Raw genomic sequence first — 17,689 nt, forward strand, 5'->3', positions numbered from 1 at the left:
AAAGTTCTTTAATTAAGTCTATCTCAAGTTCAGGACCCAATGAAGTGGTTCAATCTCAGACTCATAGAAATAGACTGTGATCTTTATTAAACCAATGCTAAATAAGCCTGTATCAAATGATAAGGCCCATGTAAAGTAAATCATCATCTCATCTTTGATAAAGAAAAAGGACTTGTGTGAACTCTATTAAATTCTCACAGGGTCCAAGGCTGAATCACAAGGTGGACTCATATACTGTAAGAAATCAAAGCAGGCTGTTACTAAACTCTGAAAGCAACTTGACTTTCCTCCGTAACAACAGCAATAGACAAAAACCTCCAAGAGATTCCTAGGGACAAAGCTTGGAAACAAAGGGAGGGAGGAGACTTCGGTCATTTACAATAACTCATAAAACTCAAAAAATTGGTTGGAAGGAAGTATTTACAAGTAACTAGAATCGTCCCACAGATTTAGCCTCTGATCCTTGTTTTAAGGGGAAAAAAGTGGTTTTTCATTGATTTGGGGTGGGAAAAAATGTAGCTTTTGAGCTCAGCACAATGAACTATTTATCTGGCCTGACTAGGCCAATCAATCCGCTTGCTGTTTTCGTATAAGGAGTAGTAGGATCCTGTTAGTCTTGATGGGTGGGGGCAGGGCCAAAGACGGCACTGGCCCTGGTACAAATACACAATGCTTCCCTTCAATTGGAAATTTATGTTGGGCCCAGGTGACTTGGGGGTCAGTGTGACGCCTGGGACAGAATGAGGATGGTTTGTGATGTGTTTCATATTTACAGAATGCCCCCATGTGCTAAGGTCTCAGAGCCACTGGCAGATTCATTATATAAAATAACTAATAAGAGTAAACGGTTGGTCAGAATCAGGCTGCAGGCTTTAGGTGGAGGCTGGAAAAAGGAATGTAAGTCAGTAAGCCACCCCTTTTAATGACATTTTTTGGTTAATGAAAAATTCCATAGGGGACCTCAAAGGCTAGATTTTTAGTTGTAAAGCGACAATTAGCTGAAAAGTTCGATTCCTTCGTTGATTTAAAGTTCTCAGGTAACTGTACCAAACTCATCCAGATAATTACCTTAATTCTTTAACTTAATTAATCCCTTATCTTGTTCAATTTAATTAATTACCTTAATTCTCTTATTTACTTTACAAAAGCAGGGCTGGCAGCGAGGCCTTGCCTCTGACCAACTGATGCAATTGCTCAGCGCACTGCCCAAGAAACCTCAGGAGGAACGGAGGGCTCTGGGTAGCAAGGGAGGCTGGGAGAAATGCAGAAAGAATCACTGAAGTCGAGCTCTCCAAATCTGATGAGGGCAGGCCTCAGGCATTCTAGAATGTATTTGCAAGAAATGCAGGAGACACTTCTGGGGACAACTAGAGTTTTATAGCAAAGTATGGTTAATTCTTAAAATGGGAAATCCCCTGCTTTGGTAGGATGGGACTTAAAAGAAGAAGAAAAACAAGAAAACAAAGAAAAATCCTATAGCTGCTAACCAGCATGGGCCTTCAGCCAATATTTAATCTGAGTAATTCAAAAAAAGGAAATGTAACCCAGGGCAGCTGGAGGGGGTAGAGGAAGAAGCAGGAAGGAAGAGAGACACAAAGCTAATGTCTCAAGCACGATGATCAATGGACAGTTCATTGGACAAATTCTTACGCTGTCTAAATTCTATGAAAGATTGGCTGTTCTTCCCCGTGGTTATGTAAACTTGCCTTCTTTTTGCTTTTTAATGGAATGCTTCGCTAATACATTTCCTGCTCCTGCTTTTGAACAGCTCTAAATTTCTCTTCAAGGAAGTAATAAGCCCATGAAAAGCCTGCAGCTGACGCTAACCTACCGCGGGTACACTCGGTGTGGCCCTAGTTGATCCACGGTGAAGGTAGGCAAAAACCCAGGGAATCTAGTGTGACCACAGTCTAAAATTGAGTCAAGTCCTCTCTGCAATCTTATATTCTCTCTCCCATTATTTCAAGCAGCAATGTCACAAAAGGGAGACATGAGAGAGAACAAAACTCCAACAAGCTGATAGCTGAAAATCAGCCTTGAGGTCTCAAAAGAGGGAAACGAGAAGTTACAGGTCCCTTGGTTAGATGGATGTATGAGCTGAGAGAGACACAAGGTCTGTGTTCGGGAGCTCAGCAGTTAAAGACCCTGCTAAAGCCTGCCCTTAAAAAGAGTGCATGGCCAGATACGCTCAGTTCAGTCTGTACCTTCCATCCATAAAAGTAGACATGAAAGCAAAAGCTAAAGCCCTAGAAAAATCATCATTTACAAATTTAGTCTACTTTCCCATTGTCAAGAAATATTATTAGTTCCCTTTATTATAGTTACCTGGTGTGTGTGTGTGTGTGTGTGTGTGTGTGTGCGTGTGTGTGTGTCTCCAAAATTTACACCAGGGGGAAAAAAAACCCGAAAGGGCAAATGCCAGTCAATTTCTCAGCAATTTAAAATTTGACACAGTTCACCCAGAAGTTTCCAGTTAGGGTTTGTGTGTGGGGAGTGGGCTCTTCTTTCTTTCCATACCTCTCTTATTGGTTCTTAGAATTGTTTCAGAAGACAGCAAAGCATTTCCACTGGACACTTCGTGCACGGGCTTTTCTGGAGCTTTGCTGGAGAGAGGGTCTTTCTTCATCTCTTTCTTTATTTCCTAGGAGGAATAAACGGAAAACGAGATTGTAGTTTGAAATTTTAAAATGCCTCTTTGACTATTTTATGCTTCAGTTTTCTGGAAATCAACTATAATGACCTCAACCAAGTATATATAACATGATGTTTTAAAAACATCACTTCCTATATTTTTTGTAACTTGTTTTCCTTACATTGATTAGAGAAGTGCCTGGTCCTATACCATGAAATGATGTCCAGTGTGGTGATGTGACCTTATGGGACCGTGGCCATTTGAAGCGGCCATAAAAAGCATGAGGGATACATAATGGCCACTGCACAGCTCTAAGTGACAGTCTAGTCTACTTTCTGAACAATGACAGGCTTTGACCAAGCAGAGTCACCCCTTAATAGCATTCTGGTTTCCTTCCTTCCCAACAGGCATTTAGAGAAGTATATTCCCAATCACCATTGCGCTCACATTATGCTAAACCCCAAAAAAGATATTTCAGTTCATTTACAGTCATCAAGTTCCTCTGGCTTTTCTAACTCTTGACAAAATATATACATAAGAATAAAAAGCTGAAATAGAGATTATCATTCTAGGTGAGGGGTTAGCAAACTCCTGCCTACCACCTGTTTTTATAAACAAAGTTTCATTACAGCAAAACCACCTTCATTCATTTAAGTATTTTATACAGCTGCTTGGATGCTATACAGCAGAGTTGAGTAGTTGGAAGAGAGATCAAAGCCTAAAATACTCGGCCCTTTACAGAAAAAGTTTGCTCTAGGTGGTCTCATATCAAAGTTCCACTACGATACAGATTTTTAAAACCTGAGGGCTGATCGATTATTTTGAATGACCTTAATAATGTATATACTTATTTTCAAAAGCACTAGTAGCCCTAAATGATAGCAAATCACAAACTACAGGTCTGGAGCGGGAGGTTTCTGGGCTTGTGTGAACCCATGATCGCAATGACTTGGGGAAAAGAAAGCTAAAAGGCTAGACCCAAAACATGGCAGAGTGGCAGGAAAGGCTCAAAGAGGAGAGCTATGATCTTTAGAAAGAACAAGGAGCAAGACATGGGGAGGGGCTCCTTCTATGGAATGAACATGAAGATGGCAAATTAGGCAGGGGACCACAACGCAGCCTGGGCAGAGGCGAAAAGGAAACAACAAAAGCTTGTCAAAACATAGCCACGGCCTGACAGCTTCCTACGCACCAGAGTTACCGTAGTCAATTCCCGAATTGCTGGATTGCTGGCTCAGTTAACAACAGCCTCGCCCGCCCTCCCTCCCTCCCTCACCAGAGCCCCACCGGAAACCAGCAACTGCGGCTGATGCTTTGCTGGGTAGAGCTTCAGCGGGTGTCCCAGGCCAACACAGCACAAAGCTGTGTGCACGCATGTGTCTGCAGACGGACTCCCACCTCAGCAGCCCTGGCACCTGCTAGAACAGCAGTTGCTGAGGGTTTCTGCAGCTTCACAGGCAGATGGCATCAGGGGACAATGTGCAAACATTGCCCGCCTGAGCCGCATGACAGGATGCCTTCTTAGTGGTGGCTGCCAGCCTATGGCTCTAGAAGTAAAGCAAACAAGCCACCATGGGGGCTCATTCCCCAACGGTTGCTTCTTTGGGGGTAGAACAGTTGCTGAAACCTCACTTTCCATTGCAGTTTGGATATGACTGTGCACACAAAAATTTCCTATCTGGACACAACACAATGCAGTGATGCAACATGCAGTGTTGTCAAGGAGTAATGCAGAGAAATTCAGTGGGTTGTGGGCAACATGGCAAGCATTTGCTATGCACTAGCAGTAACTGCTAGTGGCATGTTTGAAAGACTGGGGTGCTCAGTGGAGATTGCTTCAGAAGCCATGATTGCCAAGAATGCTTGGACCCCAGGCTTGCGAGCAGCACCCCATGAGCTTGGAAGGACTGATGTGAGCAAGCAGGTGTTTCAGGGCTGAGGAACCAGCAGTGGGAGCGGGGTTTGTTCATAAATCCCACATTCCATTGTCCCCACAATGACTGTTTACATTTGCCGGATAGAGAAGCCTAACGATGACCAAATTTCTTAAGTTAGTTGCTTCTTAGATGGAAGCAGGGAAGAGTCAAAAGTTAAAGTGTGCCCTGCATTTTTCCGGAGACACCAACCAGACACATGGGCGAGGCAGTGCATTGTAAAGGCTCTCCACCTGCACGACTGCCAGGTACCCCAGGCTCCACCCAACCCCGATATCTTCCCTCCAACCTGCCCCTTCTCCACAGAGACGGAGCTGTCTTGCTTGACAGCCCATCATCTATTCACTTTCCCGAGCTGGAAAACTCAGTGTTAACCCCCATATCTAATCAATCACACGGTTGGAGCCTATCTACTTCCTCAATCTGTTTCTCTCCATTCCTCCCAAACGGCCTGAAACACATGAATACCAGGCAAAGAACTTGAATAGACATTTATCCAAAGAAGATATACAAGTGGCCAGTAATCATATGACAAGGTGCTCAACATCATTAGCCATTAGAGAAACGCGAATTAAAATCATAATGAGATACCCCTTCATACTAAGATGGCTAGAATTTTTTTTTTAAAAAAAGGAAAACATATAAAACTGCTAACAACAAAAGAACAAAACAAACAAATAAAGAAACAAAAACTCATAGACACAGACAATAGTTTAGTGGTTACCAGAGGGTAAGGGGGGTGGGAGGTGGGGGGTGGTAGATGAGGGTAAACGGGATCCAATATATGGGGATGGAAGGAGAACTGACTCTGGATGGTGAACACACAATGGGATTTATAGATGATGTATTACAGAATTGTACACCTGAAATCTATGTAACTTTACCAACAATTGTCACCCCAATAAACTTTAATTGACAAAAAAGAAAGAAAGCAAGTGTTAATGAGGATGTGGAGAATTGGAACCCTTGTACACTGCTGGTGCGAATGAAAAAATAGTATAACCGCTGTAGAAAACAGTGTGGAGGCTCCTCAAAAGGTGAAATACAGAACTACCATATGACCCAGCAATTCCACTCCTAGGTACATACCCTAAAGAATTGCAAGCAGGAGCTCAAACAGATACTTGTATGCTAACACTTCCTGTAGCATAATTCACGATAACCAGAGGGTAGAAACAACCTAAGTGTCCATCAGCAGATGAATGGATAAACAATCTGTGGTATATACATACAAGTGAATATTATTCAGCATTAAAAAGAAATAAAGTTTTGACACATGCTACAACATGAATGAGCCTAGAAAACATTATGTTAAGTGAAAGAAACATTATGTTAAGTTGACACAAAAGGACAAACACTGTATGATTTCACTTATATGAGGCACCTAGAACAGTCAAATTCATAGACACAGAAAGCAGACTGGAGGTTACCAGGGAGTGGGGGGGGGGGTATAGGAGTTAATGTTTAATGGTTATAGAGTTTCGGTTTGGAGTGATGAGAAAGTTTTGGAAACACATAGTGACAATGGTTGTACAAGATTGTGAATATAATTAATGCCACAGAATTGTATATTTTAAGTGGGTAAAATAGCAAATTTTAGGTTATGTATATCTTACCACAATAAAAATACACAGGAATACCAGCTAGCATTTGCGTGCTGACCATGTGCCAAGGCCTGCTCTAAGAGCTCCACCTGGATTGTAACTGGTAACCTACACAACAGCTCTATTCCCAGATGAACACACCAAGACAGGGAGAGCTAAGGAAACCTGCTTGAGGCAAACAAGCAAGAACCAGAATTGGAATCCCACCCATGGAGCTTCAGAGCTCATCTGTGAGCCACTCTGTCCCCGAGTCCCACCTGGGTGAGAATGTCTCTTTGCCTCCAGGCTCTCCCATGCCAGGTCAGCCTCTGCACTGCCTGCCACAAGGGACACTTACCTAAAACAAATGTCTGCTCTTGTCACCTCCCTACTGAAATCCTCCAGTTACTTCCAAAAGACCACAGGACAAGCGCTTTCACTGAGAACTTTTCAAATTGCACAGCAAGCCCCAAGTCTCTGTGTGCTCCACTCTGATTCAAACTATGTGACATGCACACTGACCCCATGGTACCAATGTCCATGCAAATGAAAGCTGGGGAGTACACTTCTTGAACAACACCTTGACATTCACAGATGTCTGGTGTCAGGGACTCCCATTGGGAGGCTGTAAAAATAGGTGATGACGCTGGCAATGACACAACCTTACACTGGGAAAGGCTTATATAAACTAAACTGTTTTAGCAGATATTTTTTCATGTGCTCCTCACAATAACACTGCTATCGTTACTGAAAAAACAAACCCTGAGTTTTCCAGACTGACATATTTTTGCATGCAAGAATCATGAGACCCAGTAAGAAAGGCCGCTAGACCAGCCGAAGGCCACAAAGCTAGTAAGGGGCGGAGCGGGCTATGAGACCCAACTCTGGGCCTTGTGGGCAGAGCTCTCCTGCTACACTTCACCTCCCAGGAAGAACTGATGTCATCACTACAGCAGGGAGACTCGAAATCATCCGACCCGTAGAGCCAGTGGGAATCTTCACTGTCTTCCATGCCTAAAGAATGCCATGTACTGCTTTATCCATAAGCCCGTGAGTATTGAGGCCCAAATCCTCGAAGTCCCTTATCAACTGCATAGAAAAGTTCTTTGCTGCAGAGAGGATGGACTTGGCACTGGAGTAACTCCTGTTTCCAGCTGTCAGCATCCATGCACCTGGAGCTCTCCGAGGTTCTGATCCAGGTGGTGGAACCCCGGATTTCCTGGGTCTGAGTGTTCCTAGCCCCCAACCCTGAAGCTCAGCTTTCTGACCTCGAGGCCTATATTTTTAACCATTTGTTAAGAACCTGGATCCTACTCTGCCAGTGGTAGGGGCCACCCCCTGGACCAGATTTGTGGGCCACAGGGTCTTATAGAAATTCATACAGGCCCACATATATAAAGAAGCAATGATTGCACTTGCTTAAAGACACAACAGAATAGTCAGGTATTGGCAAACCTCTTTAGTAGATAAAGGAAACCCAGCTTCTCTTTATCTCAAATTGGATGCCTGAACAATGAATACTCAGCATGCACAGTAAAATGAAGGCCATCAGTTAGATACCGATGCTGCAACAACACTCGAGCTGTGTCACAAGGACCACGTGAGTAAAGGGAGAGACCTCACACCATTCCTGCTTCCCCAAGCACTACGCTGATCAGAGCCAAAGATGGCTCACCCACATCTGGAGGCCAAAAAGTCTCAACAATGTCACTCTAGCAAAAATTCTCTGTGAACCATTTAGCAGCCTGCAAACAGCAGGCTCACTAGGCAAATGCATAATTTGTATGCAACTGGGAGCTAACCTAGCAGAGTCTACTTTCTCGTAAGTGGAGTTGCCAGGATGTGGCTGGCTGATGAGCCAAGTCGTCTACTTTTCTCCTCTCCCTCCCCATCCATTACATAGTATACAGGTGCTGGGGATTTGGCTGGGTTCAACCTTCATGACTTTCAATTCATCAAAATATCACATAGTAAAATACCAACGAAGGTCCACTTTGGGGGCCCGTTCATCCTCTCATCCTTTATGTCTTCCACCAACCTGGACGCAACCTAAGACACAGGCTTCACGGCAAATGGAAAGAATGATGCTTTGAGTTTAAAAAAAAAAAAAAATAGCCCAGAAGTAGTCCTGGCATCATCATTCATTAGGTGGGTGAACTTGGGGGCAATACTGAAAGCCTCTAAGCAGTTCTTTTGTCATCTGTAAAAGAAGTTGAATGCTAAATGTGCTGGCCCCATCACAGATGCATCTTCAGAATCAAACAGTGAATTGGACAGTAGTAGGAAAAATGATTATTTATTGTCATTATTAATGTCATCATTAAATAGCAAATGCTATAAAAAGAACTACACTTAACAACACAGATGAACTTCAGTCAGGATGTTGAGTGAAAGCCAGACCCAAAAGATCACATACTGTAGGATTCCATGTACGTGAAGTTTATCAACAGGCAGAACTAATCAATAGTGAGAGATCTCCAAACAGCAGCTACCCTGGGGAAGGTACTGGCTGCAAGAGAGCCTGCTGGGAGAATGAAAATGTGCTATAATTTGGTCTGTGTGATGGCTGCACAGGTGTATATAAATACACCTAAAATTAATTAAACTGTATTTCTAAGATCTCTGCACTTCACTATATGCTATTTCAATTTAAAAGAACAACATAAACACTTAAACCAGAAGAAGACAGATTCTTTTAAATCGAAATGTACTCATATTTTGTGCTAGAAGGTCAAACACATGAAACACGAGTGCTTGGGTGTTTTAATATTCACCAGAAAGCTTTCTGGAATCAACATTAAGGGGACAAATGGGCAGACTGTGCCAGGTACACCCTACCACGTAGGTTAGTCAAGGGGCATCTCATCTCATCTCATACTTGACACAATCAGCTGAGTGGATCTGCTCCTTCCACACGGTCTTTCCTCTCCACCGCAGCTGCTTTCCTTACATCGTCCTTGTCTCCTGCCACCAATAGTACAGGCACACGGAGCAGGCTGTTGCCACTGATGCCAGGGGGAGCTCGGTGCTGCCCTGACCTGGGCTTCCACCACATTAGAGTCAGGCTGGGCATGGTCCCCTCAGCTCAGGGTGGATGCAGGGGAAAGAGGCGTCATCATCAGTCTGTCCTCAAAACTGGTCTCTTTCTTCCTTTAGAACCAGACGTGGCTGTGGGATCACAGCTGTGCCCCCTTGTTAGTTCATGGGAAACCTTTGCAAAATTACCACTGCAGAAGATAAAAGGAAATCACTAAAAACAAACCCTTACACCAAATCTACTGATCAAGAGAGTTGTGAATAGCTATAGAATCCTAGAATAGCACATTGCCCGGGGCCTTGCGCATCGTCCTGCCCACCTCCCCCATGCAAAAGGCAAGTTTGAGGAGCAGCCACCCCTTGAATGTTCCCTGCTTGCAGAGACGGTGCTTTCCTAGCATTTGGCTCCCTTCACAAAAGGCTAGTCAGCCTCAAAACACCTGGGAAGACACAGCAAGAATCCTGAAAGCAACAGCATTGAGGGGCTTTGGCTGCATCTGTATGATTCTGTGTCTTAAAAAAAATAATAATAATTATATATATATATATATATATATATATATATATATATATATATATATATCATTATCACAATTAAAAAAAAATACCTGTGCTGTTGAACTACAAAATGCACCAACTTCATTAGACGGAAGTGTAAAGAAGAAGAAAAATTATATATACATTTGCATATATATATGGTGTCAAAGTAAATAGGCAAAATATGAGGGTTTGATTAAGCAGGGTGGTGGGCATATTGGTACTTGTTATTGTTTCTGTCTTTTTCCAATGCTTGAAATATTGCATCATTTCCCCTAAAACTTGCATAGTGAAACCATGTTGACATCCCATACCACAATGGCTTTCTTATACTATGTACAAAATATGCTGCCACTTAGAAAAGTGCTTGGACATATCTTAAAAAATATACCTAACAAATTTTCAGCTGAAAACAAGGAAAGTTGTTGCTTTTTTTGCATAACAGAATACCTATTGTCATGTTTCTATGTAAATCTTGAACCACATATTTGCAATACCATATATCTGCAGTATTATCTCCCAAGAGTCACTGATAACACCAGTGCAGCCAAGAAGCTCTTGACCTGCAGGACGGGAGTGAATGCTGCAAAGAGCTCAGCAGATGCCAGCTACTGGACAGAGATCATAATGGCTACCTCCATGTCCCAAAGAGATAACAGTTTCCAGATATACTCATACAACGCAATTACCTGCATGACAGTCAATGTCTTTATATCTTTATATCCGCCCATTCTCTGCTAAATATGTACATTATTACCCATTAGATCAAAGGGTATCAATACCAACCAGCTGTTTGGACATGCTTTAGTGGGCATTTAATAAATATTTGTCAAATGAATGGCCAATTTAGCAGAGTGTTATGGGCAGGACAACTATCTACAGATGAGGGGGAGTATTTTCAATTGAGCCCAAAGCTATGACAACATGGAAACCTGTATCATCCCTACAATGATACAACTTGATCACAATCGACTTCTCACCTCACAGGGTACAGATCTGGCTTAAGATCAGGTAAGAAGAAAATACAGTGAGAAAATTCATGCAGTGACTCGTTTTTTAAAACCAAGCAATACTTATTTCTTTGTTAGCCTGGGACTATTAGACATTCAAAATAAATTTATCATTTAAAAATCAAACCTCAAAAGCACTAGAAGAAAACATGAGAGAAAGATTTTACAATCTCAGAGTGGGAAAGACTGACAGTGATGCAGAATCCAGAAGCCACAAAAGAAAGGGCTCATGACTTATAGAAAATTGTAAATACAACATAGTGAAAAAAGAGAGAAACAAAGAAGGAGAGAGAGAGAGAGAGAGGGAGGGAGGGAGGGAGGGAGGGAGGGAGGGGGGGAGGGAGGGAGGGAGGAAGGAAGAAAGAAAGAAAGAAAGAAAGAAAGAAAGAAAGAAAGAAAGAAAGAAAGAAAGAAAGAAAGAAAGAAAGAAAGAAAGAAAAGAAAAGAAAAGAAAAGAAAATTCATCAACAAAGGCAAAGTCAAAGTGGGGGAATATTGCCAGTTACAGAGATCTCTTTCTACAAAGTATCAGCAAAGAGATCAAAAACCAACAAAACGTAGCAAAAGACAATTCATAGGGAAAAAAATGACTGAAACCTTAGAAAAGACGCTTACCCACACTCATAAGAGAAATGCAAATTACAGTGGGATTCATTTGACAGTATCTGCAGTGATCACTACACAGAAGGATCCTGAAATTTGGGGGGCTATTTTCTTACACCTAAAATTGTAGCATTTACACATACTGTATCATAATGTTTACACAAGTCCTCTCACTAGAGTCTGGGCTCTCTCAGAATACTGTCTGTTTCCACAGCACGTAGCAGTGTCTGGCACACAGCTGGTATTCACACAAAGAGCAAGTATGAGAGCTATAGAGACTAGCAAGCATAAAACTCTTCAGAAATCGACAGCCTAGATAGAGGGGGATGTACATAATTTCTTAATTATAATGAGGTCATTTTTTCTTGGTATTAAATACCGTAAAGTTTCTCAATGGACCTCTCCATTACCCCGTGAATTTATTAGTTCTACTGATGTAAGATACCATTTTTTTATCTGTCGGACTGGCAACAATTGAAAAACTGATAATAAAACATTGGCAATGTTGTAGAGCTAGATACCCTCTCATAGTTTCCAATGAGAGTATAAATTGATATATAAATCGGTATAACCTCTGTGGGAAGCAATGTCACAATTATCTATCAAAAACTTAAGTGCCTATGCCTTTTGACTCAGTATTTCCACTTCTAGGAATTTAAACTACAAATTTACTTGCACATGTGCAAAATGGCATATGTACAAAATTAATCATTATGGCATTGCTTAAATTAGCAAAAGATTGAAAGAACATAAATGTGTGGCAGTAGAGAACTGGTTACAAGAATTATGAGAAGTCCAAACCATGAACCACTCTCCAAGAATGAAGCTGGTCTGTAAGTACCAATAAGGATAATTACCAAGACATGTTCTAGGCAAAAAAAAAAGCCTAATAGTGTATGCTAGCATTTGTGTGACTATGTGCATGCTTCATTTCGTAACACAGAACAACAGACTGATAACTGAGGCTGCCTCCAGGTAGGGAACAGGGTGGCTCAGGGACACGGAAAGCATATATGTTGTCCTTTTAATTGGTACCATGTGCCTGTGTTAGCTATACAAAATTTTAATTCATTTAAAAAGTAATAATCAAAACGTGTTTACTGTTTCCCAATTAGACTATTAAGCACTGTCTGCAAACGAGGAAGAGTTGATATGTCCCCCTAACGTAGTTGGTTGGATAATTTCCACTGCTAGTTTTAAAGATGCCGAGGATGCTGCCCACAGTGATGGCACGAAATGCGAACACACAGTTTAAAAAATAGCTCTGTACTCTATTTATTTCATCAAGAAGTGAAGATGTGGCGGAAATCATGCCAGGCCCAATAATTATTTGCTTTTTCAATTATGATTCAAAATGTTTGAAATGTAAGTATATAACTAATAGAATGACAACCCAGGAAAACAAATAAAATGCATATAAAAAGGCAATATTAAATCTTATTTGCTTTATCATGGGTAGAATGCAGTTCACTTTGATGGCCAGAGTGCAAGTAACAAGAGTTTGGATGGAGATTCCTCAAAAATAGGACCCAGCAATCCCACTTCTGGGTATTTATCCAAAGAAATCGAAAACACTAATTTGAAAAGATATATATGCACCCCTACGTTCATTGCAGTATTATTTACAATAGCCAAGATATGGAAGCAACCTAGGTGTCCCTTGATAGGTGAGTGGATAAAGATGTGGCACATATATACAATGGAATACTACTCAGCTTTAAAAAGGATGAAATCTTAACATTTCTGACAATACGGATGGCCCTAAAGGGTCGTAAGTAAAATAAGAAAAAGACAAATACTGTATGGTTTCACTTACATGTGGAATCTAACAAACAAAGCAGAAACTCATAGATACAAAGAACTGATGGTTGCCAGATGGAATGGTGGGAGGATGGGGGGTAAAGGTGAAGAGGATTAATAAAATACAGACTTGCAGTTATAAAAATAGTCACGGGGATGTAATGTACATCACAGGGAATACAGTTGATACTATTGTAATAACTATGTATGGTGCCAGATGGGTACTAGACTTATCAGGGGGATCACTTCACAAGGTATATAAATGTCTAATCCCTATGTTATACACCTGAAACAAACATAACATTGCATGTCAACTATAATTTTTTTTTTTAACTTTAAAGAGAAAAAAAGACTTAAACAGTTTCGGATTGGTTAATTATGCTCAAAAAGGTTAATTACATGATCTCAAATTGAGCTCTCTAAGGAGTGGGCACTTTCTCCTTTGGTCTCTTCTGGAAAAATGTTTAAGTGTTTCTGATAACATCACACCTACCCATGAAGCAATACTACCTGAGACACAGGAATTGTTAGACTGAATGCTAGGTAAGCAGCTTGCTGTTGGAGAAAAGAAAGAGGGACACCTAAGGTCCAACAGCCATTCTGCTGTCTTTTTAACAGTTTTGATGATGATTAAGAGCCTGTACTCCTACAGCCCTTGGTTGGAATCCCTGTCACAGCACTTGACCCCTGTAATCTAAATATGAGTCCATATGTCTCTCTCTCGGCTGCTCTGTGAGCGCCTCAGGGGTAAGGAATAGATCTCATTCATCTTTCATCCCCAGACACTCAATAAATGTTAGCCAGCAGGCACTCAAGAAATGGTGGCTATTGTCACTGGCTCTACCATTCTTTTAACAAACATTTGAGTACCTACTATGTGCCACGTATAACTGAAAGCAGTACCTGCATCTAACTCAATGTTAATTTTTACAGTTACAACTGCTTCTAAGACTAATAAGCTAATAGAAAACAATGCAAATGCACTAGGATATTTACATCTAAAAGGAAAGCAAATAAATTTTTCATTTTCCTAGATCTTCTGAAAAATATGGAATTAGATCACAATTATGTGTACTATGAGCAAGGTACTGTTCTAAGGGTTTACATGGAGTAACTCATTTAATGCTCACAGCCACACTAAGAAGTAGAGAGCATTATTATCTCTCTTTGACAGATGGGGGAAGTAGGTCCCAAGAGGGGACCAGACAATAAAGGGCTGAGTGAGGACTGAAACCCCCGCAGTCCTGTGGCCAAGCCCTCACCCCTGGCGCTCACACCACGCTCCGCCCACCCAATGTGTGTGCTCCATTTAATGCTTCTCTTGGCTTGCTCCTCAAGGCCAACTTCCATAAACTGTCATTTAAAAGGAGAGAGACAAGAAAAATGACCACAGAATAAACTTTCAGAAGTGACCGGTGTGCCGGCCAATGATTTGAAAGCTGCTCCCATGTAAAGAAATTCTTGAATTTTTACCAAGAAAAAAGCACCTGTTTACTGGTTGTTGAAAGAATGTTTATATACATTTCCATCCATGGTAATTTGATTGTCAAGAATAAATTATTCCAAGCCGTGACAAAACAATGCCATTTCATGTTCATTTCCTGATTAAAGCTTTTAGACAGCTGGGCATTTTCATTTCTCAGAGCTGTAGGGAGCTATGTAAATTTCCATGCAGCAACTCCAAGATCATTAATCTAAGGAAAGCATGTGCCAACAGAATACCAGATTTTATATTGTTTCAGTAAAGAAGAGGAGGGGCAGGTTAATCTAATTACCCTGTGTGTGGTCACCTGACTGTGGTTAACAAAAAGATCAAATACTAAACTGTACAATCAGCAGAAAACTGCTAAGTAATAAGGCATTTCATATCACAAAAGCAGTGAGAAGGGGGGGTGAAATTCTTACATTGCTTGGAACCAGATACTGTAGCAATAAAAATAATCATACTGAGCTTGTATGAATGAAAGGCAGAGCATTTTAATTATCACAAGGAGCTAGAAGCATAACTATAAATATCTCTCTATCTGAGTGAGAGAGAGTGAGAGCGAGAGAGAGCGAGAGAGAGCGAGAGAGAGCGAGCGAGAGAGAGAGAGAGAGAGAGAGAGAGAGAGAGAGAATAAGACTGGAAGATACTTCTAATAAAGGATGGCTAACTAGAGCTGAAGTCATCAGGAACCAGACACAGGCGGGCACTTATAATTAGACTCACTCTGCATCCGTGACTATGCATTTGGCACTTATCACTCAGGGCTGGCTACTGTTGTTTCTCTTTTCAGTAAGGAGCAGCTGGGTTTAGAAAGAGCAACACTGGCTCAGGCAGCTGACACTTCAGTTCAGGTTCTGGCTCTGACACTGCTGAGGGTGTAACCTTGGTGCCTCACTTTTGCTAGTTATAAAATGGGCGATTAAAATTTCTGCAGCTCAAATGAGACCTTGGGTATGAAGGCACAGGTTCTGGGTTCCAGTGTTGTCAGGCTCTATCAGCAGGAGTGGAAACCCACCAGCCAACAGACAAGGGCCAGGTCCTGAGGAGCGGTGAATATTAAAAGAAAAACTTCCTAGTACACAACTCTTAGTGTGGTTGGGCTGCCAAAAGTCTCAAAAAATGTACTTCCATGCACTCTCTCTCAGAAAGCTACTGGAGGGTGTGTTCCACCAAAGCAAGTGAGTGAAACAAGAGAGGCGAAGGATCCAGGATCCAGGATCCAGGATCCAGGAAGCAGGGTAGGCAATAATGAGACAGGTGATGGCAGCCCCAAGAGCAAGCAGTTCCGGTTGGAAGGTGCTGCTTTTTTTCTGGGAGGTGGTGGATAGCAAGAGGCATTTTATAGAGCTGTTTAACTCAAGGTATGAGAAGATTTGCATGTCCTGGGAGAACTCAACAAACAACAAAGAATTATAATCTGCAGGGAAAACAAAAAGTTATATAAGGAAATTAATTCTATTTTTGCTTCAATACTCAATATCAGCATTGCTATAGTAATGAAAACATTAAATATAGATTAAACAAAACCTGACATACAAGCATATAGGGAGAATGGGGTATGGGGGACGTAAGTGAGCTAAAAGCCTCAACTACCATAACAGGTAACAGATGATGTCTAGAGTTGACAAAGACGGCAGTAAATGCATAATTTTCACAAGTTACAGCAGCGAATACCAGAAGCTACAGCTCAAACTGAAAAGTGATTGTCTCCTAGAAGACAAGGAAATGAGAAGGGACAAGAGTCCCTAATACACGTCTTTTAGCATGAGGAGTTTTAAATCTACGTAGATCACTCTGGTCTTTTTTTTAATTGACAACAATTTTAAAGGCATATATGCTTGTTCCAAAAAATACTGTATTTTGCCTGTGTCTCACAGAAGGCCAAGAACTCTTTGTCTTGGAAGTTCAACAAAACCGATGATCGTATTCCAGGGTATTATTTTGCATGCGGATATCGTTATTGATTTCTAGAGTTACACTTTTAACTCATAAGCATAAATAAAAGATTTAAAAACATTTATATAGGTGCAGAATTAGTACTACCCATGTATAATGCACATCCTTATTTTTCCCTCACAAATTTGGGCAAAAAGTATGCATTATACATGGCAAAATACGGTAAGTCAAATAGTAAAAGAGGGTATAAAGCAAAAAGTAAAAATTGTACCCATTTCCCATCCCTCCTCCCCTAGGAACCATTAATAAATTGTGTGTGTGTGTGTGTGTGTGTGTGTGTGTGTGTGTGTGTGTCCCTATTTGTTATTTTGTTTTGTTTTTTAACACAAATGAACTCATACAACACATGGTGTTTGCATCTTGCTTTCTTCCGTCTAACAATGCATCTCGGACATCTCCTATCAGTTGCAGGCTGCTCCTCTTCCTCATAGCTGCACGGAATCCAACTGCAGGATATGCCAGCATCAGAGTGGAAGACCTGCTTGTGCAGGAAAGGAGATTTCAGATCCAGGAAGTCTGATCGATCAGAACCACCCAGATTAAAGGGCGCTAAATCAGAGCTGGGGGCGTGGGGTGTGGGGACCTGGGTAAACGGGAGGATAGAAATTCAGAGCAGAGATACCGCTCAGGAACATGTGGCCACTGCCTCTGCCTTCACTCCCCCAAATGAACACATGGCCTTCATGAAGTGGAGTTTGGTTCAAGAACCAGAGGAGCTGCATGTTTGTCAGCATACCATAAACAGAAGTACACCAGCTGTCATTGCTGGCTCTTCTGGAATGCTGATGGAGAGAAGACTTGTGGCACAGCAAACTGGCTGTTTCTGAGATCTGGCAGAATCCCTGCTGCAGTGGGTGGAGACCAGTGCATGAACTACACCTTGACAGACACCTTAGCTGCTCCTACCCTGAGGCCATCCCCCCTCTGCTAAGTTTCGTTATCCTTCTGGTTAACTGGATAAACAACATTTTTAATCTGGGGCTGGGGGTGGACAGTCCTCTGTCCTCCAGACTATAACCCACATGAAACCATCCAGTTGTCCTAAGACTTCTGCAATGACAAACAACACTACACTCAGCATCCCTGGGTCTATAACTTTGCACACATACACA

General features: G+C 41.6%; 1 protein-coding gene across 8 annotated transcripts in view; it reads right to left on the reverse strand.

Annotated features, from left to right (window-relative positions):
- The window catches only part of SH3KBP1 (SH3 domain containing kinase binding protein 1), a 321,598-nt gene that overhangs the window by 200,209 nt on the left and 103,700 nt on the right, over positions 1 to 17,689 (reverse strand). For all 8 annotated transcript variants that reach the window (XM_019755429.2, XM_074323349.1, XM_019755427.2 and 5 more), the window contains one exon: positions 2,518 to 2,641. In XM_019755429.2, the coding sequence (XP_019610988.2) occupies positions 2,518 to 2,641 (124 nt within the window). The remainder of the gene's footprint in view (positions 1 to 2,517; positions 2,642 to 17,689) is intronic.

The sequence above is a fragment of the Rhinolophus sinicus genome, chromosome X (assembly GCF_036562045.2).
Source record: "Rhinolophus sinicus isolate RSC01 chromosome X, ASM3656204v1, whole genome shotgun sequence".
NCBI classification, from domain to species: domain Eukaryota; kingdom Metazoa; phylum Chordata; class Mammalia; order Chiroptera; family Rhinolophidae; genus Rhinolophus; species Rhinolophus sinicus.